Source organism: Corvus hawaiiensis, chromosome 11 (genome assembly GCF_020740725.1).
Source record: "Corvus hawaiiensis isolate bCorHaw1 chromosome 11, bCorHaw1.pri.cur, whole genome shotgun sequence".
In the NCBI taxonomy this organism is placed as follows: Eukaryota; Metazoa; Chordata; class Aves; order Passeriformes; family Corvidae; genus Corvus; species Corvus hawaiiensis.
This window is the reverse complement of record NC_063223.1, coordinates 12,051,593-12,066,904: the sequence shown is the minus strand read 5'-3', so window position 1 is coordinate 12,066,904 and position 15,312 is coordinate 12,051,593. Positions and strand designations below refer to the sequence as shown.

Here is a 15,312-nt window from a genome sequence, read left to right as displayed (position 1 = left end):
AAGAGACCCTGGCTCTTCGCTCCCTTGCTGCACGCTGCTGGTGCCAGAGTCACACAAGGCCGGGCTCAAGGAGTCGAGAACCCACCATCCTACCCTGGAGAGAACCCCTGTCCTGTCACCACTGCAGGGACAGAACACGAGCTCAGCCCTACTCTGAGCACGACCTTGCTGGGGTCTCTCAGCAGCGTCAGGAAAGGTGCACATGGGTCTCAAACCCTCCACCAACAGTTTTGTCCCCACTTGGCTGAGCCAGGCAAATGAACACGCTGGGAAAGGCGCTTCCCACCCACCAGCACAGGCAGAGCCAAGGGCAGGCAGGAAACTCACACAGAAATGAGCTAAAAAGATTTGCTTTAAAAACAGACAGAAGTGACAAGGCATCCTCCAAGAACACCACACCACAAATGGCACCTGGGAATGCTGCTGATAACACTGCACTCATCCTGGCACCTGCTCTGCACCAGCCATCACTGAAGGAGCGGGAAGGGAGGTGTGAACACTGCGAGGCTGCCTGCATCACAGTATGGTGGAAGGGACCTGCCTGGTGACTGCAGGGGGACGGTGAGCCCCAGCCCTCACATAGAAGTGGGCACCATGGGCAATGCTGCCAAGGAATGGAAAACCATTTCCTCCAAGAATCCCATCACACAAGCTCCCAGGATGCTTGTGTTTGCTCATGGAGGCTCCTGATAGGATTCAACGCCCACATTGCACATTGGAGAGGTAACAGCTTGAAGCAGGAGCCCGCCTGGGACTTTGCCTGCATGCAGCAGGAAGCGAGAGGTGTCCCAGTCTGGAGCCACTCAGCCCCATGAGGTGGTATCACTGTCCATCCCACTGCTGGCTTGGGGTGTCCTTCTCCATGCAGGCCAGGTAGCGGTCGTAGTTCTCCTCACACGTCCTCACACAGTGCAGGAAATAGTCCTCATTGGCAATGGCCTCCAGCAGATTGGTTTGTACCAGGCAAATGTTGTACAGCTCCGAGGTGGGCACACTCCTGGGACTGCTGCTGCCCTGCTCTGAGAACACCTGCAGGGAGAGCAGAGCTTGGCAGCAACGCACACACCTCGTGGTGCGCTCTGCCCTCCTCTCAACCAGGCACCTCCATGCTGGCTGTGTGTTGGGGGCAGAGGGCAGGGTGATCCTATCTCCACTCCAGCAGCAGAAGGTGATGTTTCTTGAGACTTCCCCCTCTCCCAGAAAGTGCCTTTGACTCTGAACCAGCATGCCACACATGGCCTGGTGCTCTCTTAAGGAGAAAGGCCACACCATGTAGCTGGAAGAAAATGGCTCTGTGGAGCAGCTGACTCCAGGCAAACCTCTGCCAACAGCTCTTCCTTTAGCTGCCAAAGCAGGGAACAGGGACTTCACCTTCTGATCTTCACCATGGCCTGCTTAAAGCCACCTGGCAGAATCTGTTTCACTCCCAGTGCTGCTCTGTCACCACCACTGACATGGGGACAGCTCTGCAGAGCTAGTGACACAAGAGGAGGGGAGAATGGCATTCAACCTACTGATCCTGGCTGCAGGACAGCAAGGTCCCAGCAGTGAGGATGAGCCCTGCTGGGAAGGTGCTTGGCTGCTGCCCAGACTCCCACGCGGTCTGCTGCCACCATAACTGGATCCTACCTGTGTGACCCAGCATGGGAGCAGACCCAGGGCTGGCTGCATGGCTGCCATGAGATTAGCAGAGCAGCCTGACTGACCAGCTGTGCAGGCTACCAATGCCAAAGGAGGAACTCCTTGATCAGACAAATAGCCTGAGGCTGAAATGCAGCAAGTGGAGCTGTGTGAGCCATGCTCCAACTGCTGCAGATGTGCACGCAGCAGCCATTGCAGTAGCTCCCCTCAACCAGGCATGGCACAGACCAAACTCTATTCCTGACAGGTCTGTCCAAGCAATGACAATTCCTGCCACCAACTACAAATCCATACGCTGAGAGGGCTTGTATGGAAGGGAATATCCAATGAGCATCCCATCCCTTGCCATTCCTGGGCTGCCTGGCAAACACTGCAGACAATTCACTGACTGCCGCATTATTCCCCCCTGCACTGTCTCCATATGGATGGAAACAGGCAGGGGTTGAGACTCGCCCATGGACCTGCAGCTCTTGTTTGAGCATTGACAGCTGTCCAATGGCCAGGCAGTTCTGTCTGCATAAACATTCTGTTTCCCAAGTGTGCTCCCCACAAACACTGCCCTTTCATTCAGATGGGTGACAGGGCTGGCAGCCCGGATATCAGCGCTGCTGCCTCCAGGCATGGGGCTGACTCGGTGGGGAGAAGAGGCAGCCACCACCTGCTGTGCATCGCTGATGGCTGATCTCACCCTCCCTGTGCATCACTGCCATCGACACTGGTGGCACAGGATGCAGTGATGCCAGGGCTATGCCTTGATCCCCCCTTTACAGCCTCATGCAAAGGGGACAAAAATATGTCTGACCTCACCAGGGACACCCCTAGGGCAGGCTGCTGGTACCAGAGGGGCCTTCAAACACCTACCTGGGGGTGAACAATGGTATCTGCATCGTCCAGCCGGATGTTGTCATCAATGAAGATGTGGTGAACGTCAGGATCGTGGGGGTCTATCCACAGGGGCTTCCCACCCTGGGAAGAGAACTGATTTCTGGCCCACCTGAAACAGTAATTGGGAGAAGGAACAGTCAGGGGAGGGAGAGGGTCACAGCTCCCAGGTAATGGCAGACTGTACTGCAGGCCCAGGGCACCGTCTGAGCCAGAGAAGCAGGACAGAGAACGTCCTGTCCTGCTGCCCATGGCCTCCTGGTAAAGGCGCATTTTGTATCAAGGTAACAAATCAGGGAATCTTTGGAGAAAAGCAGGATGCACACCAGGGAATGGGGACCTCAGGAACGGTGTGAGAGTCCCGTCAGGCTGCCCACAGGCAAAATGGGGAGTGTCTAAGTGATAAGGACTCCAACAACATAAAGACTTCAAAACTAGGAGCTATCCCAGAAACTAAGAGAATCACAGGAAAGAAGATCATGCCCAATTCACTTCCTTAATGCCCTGTTTCTCACCAATCAAAGTGGTCTTGGAAGCCTCCAATTCCCTCAAAGGAGCTGAAGTAGCTGTAAAGCTTTTTTCTGTCTTCCCGGGTGGCCAGACGCTCTGCTCCCCGTGTTAGCACCACCTCTCGCTTGCTGCAGCGTATCTGGCCAGGGGTGAGGTCCACAGGGAGCTGCAGGACCACAGAAAATGGGGAAGGACAGGTTTCCAAAGCAGACAGGTTTCATGCACTGGCAGAGACACCGAGTAGCAGGGTGGAGACTCCCCACCACCACAGTGTGGGAGGATGGTGCTGGGGAGATGGCAGGAGGAGGCATGGAATGCATCCAACCAAAAATCATCCCCTTCCCAGGGATGGGAAGGAAGGACCTCCCCAGGGATGGAAAGGAACAACCTCCTAGCTGCACATTGACCCCATTTCAATCTTTGCTACACGAAAACAACTCCAAGAAATAACTGAAGCATCTTCTAAAGCTCATTCCCAGCACTCCTGCCCAGTGTGCTGCCAGTGGCAGGAGAGTGCAGCTGCGATCCCGTCAGGGCCAGGGAGGCCTGCTCTGCTGCAGCCTCGGGAGAAGGCATGCTCTCCCCAACCCAGGATATCCCAAGAGGAGACCATTCCACATAGGATCTGCACACATATGCTCCCCCACAGCTAACAGCTTCATCCAGAGAACCCGGTGCTTTTAAAAGCAGTTTGGCCAAGCAGCTGGAGAAGAGTCTGACGGAGGGGGGGCTCCGTGGAACCACCCGGCTGCCCTTCCCCATCACGACGGACCCTCAGGGCGCCACTCACCGACACGTCCCGCAGGGCGGGGAACTGGGGGTGCTGCCCGTCCAGAGCGCTGCTGACGGCCTGCAGGGCGCAGGGCAGGTCGGTGCCGAAGGTCCTGAAGACAACGGCGAAGGCCCTGCCATCCCGGTGCAGCGTGTCCAGGAGGCGGAAGAAGGCGGGCAGGATCAGGTGGTAGCGTTTGCCTGGCTCCCCTGGCACCGACAAGACGTCCTGCGGCCGGCCTGGCCACTCCAGCAGTCGCAGGTGGCGGGCGTGGAGGTCGCGGAAGCGTCGGCCCGGGCCAGCCTCGGTGAAGGCGGGGTCCCGGCCGTACCGGCTGTAGTAGCTGAGGGCGCCGGGGCACGGGGGGCGCAGGGACGGGCGGTCGCTCACCCACTCCCACTCGCCTGGAAGAGAGGAACGTGCTCAGCCCCCGCCACCGTCACACCGGGTCCCCCGTACCCCCGGCCCCGGCGCTCACCGGCGGCCCCGGCGCGGCCCCAGGTGACGGTGCTGAGAAAGGTGTTGAGCGCCGCCCGCGGGGCCTGCCCCGTCACCGTGTCCGCCACCACCACCGTGTTGTTGAGGTCCACGTGCAGAACCAGGCGCCGTCGCCGCCCGGCCCCGCCGCTCATCGCCCCGACACCGACACCGACCCCGTTACCTGGTGACGGCGCCTCTTCCGCCCGCGCCGCTTCCGCCGGCGGCGCCCCCTGCCGGCCCGGGGACGGCCCGCGCCGCCGTTGCCGCGGACGCTGCGGGGGCGCGGCCGGGGCGGTACGCGGGGGGTGTGACCGAGTACGCGCCGTGGCTGTGGGCGTGACCGCCGACCGCGGAAAGGGACCGGAAGCGGAAGCGGGCGGCGCTTCCGGCGCCCCGCGGGCGGCCATGTTGGAGCGGCGGGTGCGGCGCAGCGGCGGGCGCGGGTCTGGCGGCGGCCGGTAGGTTGGGGCCGGCGGGCCCGGGCCCCGCGCCGGCTCCCGGGCGAGGGCGCTGCCGAGCCGCCCGCTGGGGCGGGCTCCGGGCGCTGGAGGCGGAGTCGCGGCGCTGAGGGCCCCGCCCCGGCCCCCGCCCCCCCGGTCCCGGGAGCCGGCGCGGACCGAGCGCGGGGGCCGCACCCCCTGTCTGCACCAATCACCTCCCGTAGCCCTGCAGGGAGGGGCCGGTCCTGGCGGCCTGCCCACCCCGGGGTCCCTCCGGCTGGCGGGCCGAGCCTTGGGGAGGGTGCAGCGGGAGCGAGGGACGGGCGCTTGGGAAGAGGCATCGCCTGTGCCGAGGGGCGGGCCAAAAGGAGAGGCAGAGCGGGGACCTGGCGGCCCCGTCGAGCCCTCGTTGGGACTGCGCACCGGCCTCCAGCTCTATAGGCTGCCCCAGCCCCGCGTCTCGGCCCTGCCGACAGCCGCTTCTCCCTGCGGTGCACCCGGAGAGCCCTTTCCACGCTCGGACAGCCAGGCCTCTAAACCCGTGCCAGCATCGCCCTTCCGGTGCCCTCCTTGCACCGTGCGGGTAGTGCTGTGTTCCCGTAGCCCCCCGGCCCCCCGGTAGTGTGTCACGTGAGGGAGCCTGCTGTCGGGAGGACAGACTGTCCGGGGGTGCGTCTGTTCGTGGCTGGCTTTCCTCCAATACAGCTGGCAGTACACCAAACAGGACCAAGCAGACAGATGTTGGGGAGTCCTGTTCCCATGAAATGTCACAGCCAGAACACCCCTTCAGATGTCCCAGCTGCTCCTGGGCTTGCTGCAGCCTGAAGATGATCCATTTTGCAGCCTGTTGAGCACATGTTGTTACTTGTGCTTCTTCGTTAGTCTCTGCCTCACTACCAGACCAAAATTAACATTACACCCTCTCTGGCTTTTCTGTGCCTGGCACTGCTTGGTCCCTTTGGAGGTGGTGACTCTCACTGCTGGCTGGTGACGATGGCGGGGGCTCTGTGGGATCACTTCCCTGCCTGCCTCCCCTGCTTCGTGGGAGGTCCCCCGCCTGCTGCTGAACAACTGCATTATCCTCCTCCAAATCCCTCTCCGGCCATGACGTCTGCAGAGCACTTGACTGAGATTAGTCTGTCATGTGGAGGTTCTTACTCCCCCTCTGACCTGTGCTTTCCCTTCTGTGGCTGCTCTTGGCTTGTGTCTCTTCCCTGCTTGTGCAGCTGGCGGCAGCACGGGCTCTGCTCCGGTGCTGTGGTGAGACCAGAGTTCTGGGGGGAATGTGAGACACGAGTAGTTCCTTGCTCTGTCTGCTCAGGCGCTAACTTCTCCATCACAGCTTTCTTGCCTGTGCACTACCCTCTCCAAAAGTGTCTCTTGACACCTCTTGCATTTCCCTGATTAGGGTTTTTAACTGAATCTTCATTATTATTTTGAGAGGTATCAATGAAGCTAAAGATTTTATGCCTTGTAGGTCTAGCACACAGCTGTGGAGCTGTGAGGCTACCAGGATCAGAGTTCTCCCGGGTGCATCCTAAAGTCCTTCCTGGACTGCCCTTCAGTGCCTATTTTTTATTGAAAGCAATAACTGATGCTTTTATGCCGGGCAGACAGCTGTGCAGTGCCCTGAGTGTGATCCCAGTGTTGTCCCTCAGGCCTTTGTGCACTTGGCCCTGGTGATGTGTGTTTCCTTCATACTGCCCTGCTTGAATTTCCTGCTTCCTCCTCACTTGGCAGCAAGTGTCCTTGGATCAACACCAGTTTGCTGTGACAGCAAGTTGTGGACCGTTGTTCAAACAAGGGAACAGCAAGGCGCAGTGCTGCCTTGCCACAGCATTCGGCATCAATGAAGCACAACTGGAACAGCCTCCAGCCCTGTTGCCAGGTCTCCGGGAGGAAGCTGCAGCTTTGGCAGGGACTCAGAATCAATTTTAGAGTAGCATCAGTTAAGAAGCTGAGAAATTGAAGGTGATGCTGGGATGAAGTGCTCAGGCACTTCTTAGTGTTGAGATGGCTCGATAGTCCTGCTCGTGGTGTGTGCACAGGGAGAGAGTTCAATGAGGGTTCAGTTTTTCCCAGGGAAAATGAGATCTGGTTACCGAAAGCTGGGGCGGGTCAAACTCAAACTGGAAACAAGATGCAGATTTTGCTGAGTTAATCATTGGAGTCCTTCATCTTGGGGTAGATTGGATGGGATTTCCTGAAATCTTTGTTTAGGTTGGAGGATATTTCTGTGAGAGATGTTTTACTTTTATTTCAGAGATAAATGAGTGACAGGATTTTCTTGATGATGCTTCTGTCTTGGGTTGAGCCCAGAATCTGAGCCAGTGTTTGCAACCAGCCACACCTGGGCTTAATGATTTCAGGTCCCGTCTTCGAAACTTGGGATAATTTCAGTTGCTGTGAGCTAACTGTCTTCTTTCTCCTTTTGAGGTGTCAAGGGTTGTTTTTCCAGTAATTTGGACCTTTTTGAAGCACCTGCTTGCCTAATGCCATGAATATTGCAGTGAACAATGAGGAAGAAAAAGCTGTCCATTCCTGGTCAAGAATTTCCTCTGCAGGACATAAAGTGCTGGAGGAAGCCCTCCGAGTCTTCAACCCAATGTCCAAGGACCTATCGGACACAGAGACCCAGCTGGTGGCCTTCATCCAAGGCCTGAAGGAGGAGGGCTACCAGCCCACGATTCTGAGGAGTAAGGATGTGTACGGGTATAGCTCGTGCACAGCGGTCACACCCAGTCAGACGGAAGAAAACACACGACGCAACTGCGCCAGCACCACTGAGTCCACTCAGAGTCCAGCCAGGAACTCAGTGGCAAAAGTGGCTCCTTCGCCCACCAGCATTCCAGTGAGCTCTTTGAAAGTCTCTGGTCAGCCAGTCTCCAAAGGGGATTCCACAAATCTCCTCTTGAGCTCCTTGAAGCAGACAGGATCTGGCACATCCAAGGCAGCAGCGGTGGGCTTCCCTACAAGCATGTATCCTGACGTGTATCCAGCCATGAGACTGTCGGTGGTTCTGGAAGCCCTGGTGCCACTGAAAACCGCAACGTCCTGTTTGGAGTCCAAGTACACACAAGGGCGTCTTGGGATCTCACCCTCCGACCTTAAACTCCTCAAGACTTCAAGTCCACCGAGGCAGTTTTCTTCAGGCAAGAGCACTAAAATACCTGAAGGAAAGGGGTACAAGTACTTGGTCAAGAAAGCACCAGATTCTGCCACCCGCGCTTTGAACGTTCTGAAGGGACCAAAGGGTGGAGTGCTGCAGGAGAGCAATGCCTGCAAAGCCTCAGGAGTTCTCAACGGGAGAGTCACAGGCAGCTCATCCCAGGGCTGCACCACAGCGCCACAGCCCAAGACCTTGAAAATCAAAAATAAGGAAGCTTTGGTGGGAAAAACAGAGTGGAAGGACAGCAGCACTTACCGGGAGAGTACTGGGCAGAAGAAGAGAAGAGCTACAGAGGCAAGAGAAGCACCACAAAGGAAAAAAGCAAATACCATTCCTGTCCGAAAGAAAACTCGACAGGCTCAGAGCACTTTGAACCTGCTGAAATTCCGGACCATCAAGGTGGGCAGCTCTTCCTCTGATGATGAAGTGAGGAGGAGAGCACAGAAGATTCTTAGGGTCAACCTGTCCCCTGTGATCCGAATTCAGCCCTTGTCCCATTCTCATAGTGTGCCCTGAGTTTCTTCACTTTGTCACTTTTTTTTGTAAGTAAGTAAATACAAGCCTGGCACCAGAGCGCAGAGAGGTTTAGGAATGACTCTGTGTCTCTGGTGCCAATATGCCGACTAACCTGCAGACAGAGCAGCCCACTCTTGTGCTGTTCCTGCCTGTCTGCCACTGCTGTGCAGAACTGGCTGCAGAAATCCAAACTCCTGTGTGGGAGCACGGGACGGTGACTCTGGCCAGCATCGAGCTGAGCAGGCTGGAGGGCTCACTTCCCACCAGGCTCCCTGAACGTGGCAGGCTGTGCTCTTGTGCAGGGGAGAACACAAGACTTTCTCATGACATTGATGCACTGTGATACTGCTCTTTTTCAAGCTGTACATTTACTGGTTTTATTTTGATCAAATTTTATAACTTTATTATCTATATATCTATATATCCATATATGTTCTTATGACCCAGGAGCTGTGGGAAGATGCACTTCCTTCATCCCTCTGGGATTGGGTTTGATAGCTTTTGTTCCTCCTTCCCTTCAGCTAGTCATTTGTTGAAAGGTGCCGGGGTTCCTTTGTGGTTCAGTGTTGTGACAGTCTGTCCTGGGTTCCCTTGAGCAGCTCGGAGGCAGCAGCGTTGTAGCCACTTGTTTGTCTCCAGAATGCCAAACAATTTGGAGAATTACCAGCTGGTAGTTTTAATCCTATTTTCGGTATTACCTCTGCATAACGGTGGGGGCGTGTCACAGGGCTGCAAGTCTGTCTGACGTCTCTAGGTGCCTCCTCCCTTTGTGGGTAGCAGAAGTTCTGAACTCATGGTAAGGATTTGCCTCCGAAGAGGATTCCTCCTCAGCGCCCAGCATTACTCTGCTCTCCTATACACCAGGTGCAGCTATGGATTATGAACTGTGACTGTTAGAGCCAAAGGGCTGGAATTGTTAGCAGGAATTGTGTAGTGTCCTGCCCACCACGTAACTGCTTTGCTGTTGCTGGGTGTTCCAGGAGCAGATTCCAGGTGCTGGTAGAGAAGACTGTTGGTTTTGGCTGGAGTTAAACCACGACAGAGACACAGGCTGTGTTTGAATGTATTAGCTACATCCTGCCAGTCCCAAAGCTCAGTGGGATATTTGAGCCTGAGTTAAAGCAGGAAAGCGAAAAATTTGGGAGGACATATACCAGCACTTAAACACAGAGAGTCGCTTTCTGTGGTTTGTGGGGATGATGCAGTAGGAGGGGAGATGGGCACCATGTTGTGGTGGTTGGCAGCCTTGCTGTGCCATCAGAGATGTTGTGAGAAGGTGTGTGGCAGGTGTGAGAGCTCTGTGTGGAAGGAGTGCAGGCTCTGCCCGTCCCCAGGAGGCACTGCAGAACCACTGCAGACGGCTGCTGTCACCTCCCTGCACCGGGGGCACGCTGTCGGATGGGAAAACGGGTCTGCACTCCACAGGGAGGGATCTACTAATCCCAGGAGAAACACCTCATTTAATCAGCTAATGCTGCTGCTGTCACCTGTAAGGGACAACCTGGTGTCCTGGGGAAAGGAAGAGGCATTGGGCTGGGCATGGGCCTGGCTCCATGCACCACTGTGTGCTCAGATCTCTGCAGCAGTAGTATAATCCACTCATTCTCTCACCAGCTCAAAATACCAGTTGTCTGACCTAGTAATCTCTGTGGACATTGGCTGAAGGGATGAGCTCCCCAGGGAAGTCCCAGCTCCTTATATTTAAGCCCTGCCCCCCAAGCACCTGGTTGGATTTTAGTGGTTTGTAAAAGGGGTCAGTGTCTGGTCCCTAGTGCAGAAAGGAAGACTGTGGTATGGAGAGAAGAGAGGATGTTCATGATGGGGTGTGAGGGCACAGAAGTTGAGCATTCTGAGGTACATCTAGTTCTCCTCTCACCCACATCGAGCAGCGTGGAGGTTCTCCTTCACTGAGCAACCTGGTCTAGTGGAAGGTGTCCCTGCCCACGGCAGGGTGGTTGAAACAAGATCTTTAAGATCCCTTCCAATCCAAACCATTTTGTGATTTTATGATTCAGGGGATGATTGCAAGCCCTGAACCCCACACTTGGGTTCTGAGTTGCTGTCAGAGATCATAACTTGCAGTGTTTGAGACTGACCTGTGAATGCCGCTGCTTGGCTGCAGAGGACAAGGAAATATTTTCTTCTGCTTCTGTGTTTTAAAATGCCCTGGCAGAGAGTTCCCTGTCCTGACCTGGTGCTGGATGAACAGGGGCTCTCCATCACTGTCAACTGGCCAAAAATTGCTTTGTTCCTTTTGTTCCCACTCCTTCAGACCTTTCTCATTCCCACGCTCTCAAATGCCAGGTCTTGAAGTCCTGCACTGATGTTTCTCTTTTGGGCTGTTTCCCGAGGAGGGCTCTGAACTCCTGCCTGCGGTATTGCTGTCAGGCTGCTCAGCAGCTTCCCCTGTTCCCAGACCCTTATAAGGGCACTGAGAGCTGTCTTTGGAGCCTCCTCATGCAGCGCAGACGTCCCAGCTGAGCACTTGGCCTCCACTGGGAAAAACAACGTGCATCAACAAAGCTGAATTCAGGTCGAGGTCACTTTTCCTCCAGCCTGAGCGGGAAGCTGAGCACCTGAGGCCAACTTACCAGGCCACATCCCTCTTCATCGCTGTGTGTCTTCCCCCAGCTGCACTGCTGCCTGCCTCCCCACTCTTTTCCGTCACCTCTTGTCTTTCACAGCTTGGGTCTTTGCCAGTTAAGGACTTGGCTTGTACTGTTGCTTAACACATCCAGCACAGCATCCAGCCTTAATGCTGCCATGCCTTTCCCAGCACTGAGCTGAGTTCTGTGCAGACTTGGTAATGACAGTTTGCCCTATGTCCTCAGACCACCAGCAAAAGGTTTCTGCTCCACAGGGAGAGACAAGCTTTGGAAATGCCTCTGTGTCACCGAGACTCCTGCCAGGGAAGTGAGCACTCCATAGCTGTGTGCTCAGAGACTTGCCCATCACCAGTCCGGTCTGTCAACTCTCCTGTGCATCTCTTAACAGGCCACAGGGCCCTGAGCGACAGGGCAGCGCTGGACCTCCATTCTCTGCCCTCCTGTTGTCTCTTCTTCCTCTTGCAGGTGCTTTGGGAACTTGACTGAAGGGGTTGCAGGTTGTTATAGAGGGGCTCTACACCCCCTGTGCCAATGCCAGCAACTGCTTCCCGTCAGTCAGTGCTGGCAGAGGGAGTGCCTCAGTCTGGTGCAGGTTGGCTCCACCGTCCTTCAACTCATGGCCAGGTGTGGATTCTGGTGTCCTGGGCATGTCACACTGATGTGCACAAGGCTGCAGAGGGGCTCTGCGTGGACGCTGCTCTGCTGTTTAGGGAAGATGAAGGGTTTGATCAAACCAGAGCTACCTAAAACTTGATCTAACCAGAGATCTCCCCCGCAGGTCCCTTTCATCCTGTGTTACTCTGTGGCAGCAGAGTAACACTTACCTTCCAGGGATCTCTGCAACAGTAACTGGCAGGGCCCATAGAAATGCATTGCCCAAAGCGCTGTGGTCTCTGCTGAGCATGTGGTATGCACCTTGTTCAGACCTGTTTCTGTATTAGTCACTTTGAATTCATCCAAGTGCCTAACCTGGCCTGTGTTGTTCTGGGCACTGTGACAGCCGAGAGCTTTGCGGACTCTCTTAGGAATGCTTTTAATGCATGGATTTGTGCCACTGTCACTTCTAGAAACGATTCGGATAGCGGTCAAAGGGCTGTTCTTCCAACTGATTTTTTGGAAATCATTTCTCCTTTTATTCAGCTGCCAAGAAGCAGTTTATGCTTCCCCTCCACCAGATAAGGTCCTTGAGCTTCCTGCATGCTTCAGATGTCTGTCAGCAAAGCCCATGGGGAGAGTAGCTTGTCCGGCAGGCAGCTGAAGGGGAAGCTGACATCAGATACCAGTTGAAATCACAATGTTAATTGGTAGAAATGTTTTGAAGCTCATGTCCACTGTGAGCAGATTTCACCATCTGCCACTGCTTATGATTGTAGAAGTTTCTCCTCAGCCTCTTCCCTGTAAGCCATGTAGTGTGTTGCTGCTGCTGCTTCTAAACTGTTTGCATCCCCCCTGAGCCAGCTGCTCTAGCAATCCTTGTACAGAATTTCTTAAGCACTTTTTTGCAAAATAAGAAAGGATTATTTTGTTACTCCTGCTTGGCAGCCCACAAGTGCTATATCAGTGTGTGGAGGAGGTGTGCTCCCTGGAGTGCTCACCCCGCCGGACAGCTCCCAGACCAGTTCATACTAACAGGGCTGGGGTTAGTGGGCTGAGAACCCCCCCCCCCCCATTGCCTGGTGCTTTCTTGCATGGAGTTCAGCCAGTTTCCAGCTAAGAACATGGCAGGGAAATCGGGAGCAGAATGGCACAGGTGATGATGCTGTGCATGTAGCTCCATGGTCCTGCTCCGCAGCTGCCCTTGTTCTGTGGCCTGTCCTCCAGGCCCTCCTTGTACACCAGCAGCACTTCACCCCGGCTCCAGCTGTGGCAGGAGGGGCTGGAAGGCTTTGGGTTTTGGAATTGAGCACAGAGTTTCTGCCCTTTTAATTGTGACTTTTTCTGTGTTCATGGCCAGAACTTGCCAGCAGTCATCCCAACTCTTCCCCTTCAGATCCAAGTCCCCTGCCCTGTCTAGGAGCTGGGCCTTTGGCCAAGGCTCAAGGGATCCCTGGATATGGAGAGCAGGTTTGTCTCTGAGCTCCAGCTGGGCAGTGTAACTTGGGCTGGGCAGCTTCCCAGGAAGAAAGGCAGGTTTTGGTGGGAGGATCCTCTTTTGGCTGTGGTTGGCAGGGTCGGTGCTGAGCTGTGGAGCACCGGCTGCTCATTCAGGCAGGTTGGTTTGTGTGGAAGAAACAGTTTCTTTTTCAGTCTTCAAAATGGCACTGGCCTGTTTGCTCCTGTGTTCACATGGGGATGGCCTTCCAGGAGCTGAGGTGGCCCACTATTACAGCTGGTGAGGGGTCAGTAGCTCTGACCGAGGAAGAGGTGACCGGTCCGGAGAGATGGTCCCAAAAGGAATCGCCTTCCTGAGGCCCGGTGTCTTCCCTCAGCTGCTGGCTAGGAGGGCCTGTGCAGAGGCTGTCAGCTCTTTAGTGATTTCAGCTCTGCTCTGCAGGGCAGCCTCCAGCCAGACCAGGGAGAGAGATGAGAGGCTCGTGTAGCTGTTCCACACGGGATAGCTTTATTGGTCCGTACTCCGGCAAAGGGGAGCTAGGGACGAGCAGCTCCGCCTCTCACAGGGGCAGGGGGCTAGCTTTATAGGGATACAGGGGGTGGGTGTCAGAGGGTAAAGGCCAATGGGTTACAAAGGATCTGCACAGGGTCTCCCAGAGGATTCTGGGTCTGCCTTCTTCTCGCCATAACTGAAGAGTAGCTGCCTTCCAGGGGGGGTCCTGCTGGGAGATTGCTCAATCGCCTTATCTCAGCAGATGTCCCTCCAGGGCAGTGGCTGGGCATACCCTACAGAGAGGACAGCAGTTCTGGGATATCTGGCACCTTCCTGACAGTGCTGCAGCCCTCAGCTTTGCCACCTGGGTGGGCTGGCACCACCTGTGGAGAGTGAAGCACAGCAGGTTGCTCCTGAGCCCTCACATTCGGGACTCTGCTAGAGAGCACCATGCTAGGGTTTCCCTCTCCTCACAGCCTGTTCTGCCTGGAGCTGGGTGCTGTTTGGAAGGTGCCAGGTGCCTCGGAGGAATCTTGTCCCATAACACATGAGAGGCCAGCCCTTGTCACAAGGTCATCTCTGAGTGTCAAATGAAGCTTGTCTGTAGGTGTGACACTGCTGGAACTCGCAGGTTGGCCGGCAGCTGCCTCCAAAGCCATGGTGCTGAGGCCAGACCCCTCCCTTTGCTTAGAAACACCAAGGAAGTTGGTGAAAGAGCAAGAAGCTGGGAGTAGGGAAAGCTAAAGATGCCAGCAGCACCTGGACAGCCAGCAGCCTGCAGCTTCTGTGTCTGCTGCAGGAGATGTGCAAACAGAGGAGCCAAGGCTGTGGCGTTCTGCAGCACTGCCTTCCCTCCATCCCTGCCTGGCCACAGAGCTTCCCCTGTCCTGCCTGGCAGCACTACACAGGCACTAGTGCTGCAGGTCCAGGGGAGTCCTTTTGGAGCAGGCACCCCCCCAACCCTTGGTTTTCATCCCTCATTGGTCTCACAATCCGGCCCTGCTCACACAGCCTCCGAAAAACCTTCCCCAGGGAGTCCCTTAAAGGCCTTATTATTGTCTCGGACTCTCTCCTTATTGTCTTAATTAGTCCTTTCCATTCCTATGTTCCTGTGGCTACAGGCAGCCCCTCTGAGGCTCTGGTGATTCCCACAGACATATGCACATGGTGCTGTTTTAAAAGAGAAAGTGCTGCAAAGCTACCCCCAGAAATGCCTCCCCTCCTGCCCCTGCTCCGCCACACTGCCCAGGCCTGGGTTGGGACAAAACGAGTACCAGTGTTTGTTCATGGCGGGGAAGGCACCGTGTGACGCCCTCCCCCCTCCTGGCTCTCGGTGCAGCACTCCTGAGGAGTAGCATTTCCTGAGCAGAGGCATGGCAGCTGCTCCGAGGGACACAGGGGCTCTGGGTGGGCACTGCCCGGCCGCTTGTGCTACTCTCTGCCAACCAGCATCTCCATGAGAGCCGTTTCCACGCCACAGCATGACCGACTACTCCGGCTGGGACTGGCACCACAGGCTCTGCTGTGGCATTCCCTGGTGTTTGGGCATCCCAAGCAATGGCTGGGGAGCAGCAACTGCAGCCCACGGGAGGGCAAGTAACAAACTTTGTATGATGATTTTACAAATGACCATCTTGTTCTTGAGTGAACTTTTTACCGTTTCATTTGTTTGTGTAGAATGTTTCTGAAGTTCTAATAATGTGTAATGTTAATATGAAGCTGGGCTGTTCCACATTCAATGTTGTATATTT

The 15,312-nt window shown here is 55.6% G+C and overlaps 2 protein-coding genes across 2 annotated transcripts; one reads left to right on the top strand and one right to left on the bottom strand.

The window, feature by feature from the left end:
* Nucleotides 1–334: 334 nt before the first annotated feature.
* On the bottom strand, nucleotides 335–4,493 carry LOC125331575. The gene is made up of 5 exons (XM_048315746.1): nucleotides 4,284–4,493; nucleotides 3,824–4,209; nucleotides 3,039–3,199; nucleotides 2,503–2,635; nucleotides 335–1,029 (listed from the first exon to the last, which is right to left on the bottom strand). The coding sequence occupies exons 1-5, from the start codon at nucleotides 4,435–4,437 to the stop codon at nucleotides 823–825; spliced, it is 1,041 nt and encodes a 346-aa protein (XP_048171703.1). The 5' UTR covers nucleotides 4,438–4,493; the 3' UTR covers nucleotides 335–822.
* A 209-nt stretch (nucleotides 4,494–4,702) lies between these two features.
* CCDC71 (coiled-coil domain containing 71) lies at nucleotides 4,703–12,291 on the top strand. Its single transcript, XM_048315650.1, has 2 exons — nucleotides 4,703–4,743; nucleotides 7,162–12,291. Exon 2 carries the CDS (start codon nucleotides 7,223–7,225, stop codon nucleotides 8,408–8,410), a length of 1,188 nt encoding a protein of 395 aa, XP_048171607.1. The 5' UTR covers nucleotides 4,703–4,743; nucleotides 7,162–7,222; the 3' UTR covers nucleotides 8,411–12,291.
* Nucleotides 12,292–15,312: the final 3,021 nt, after the last annotated feature.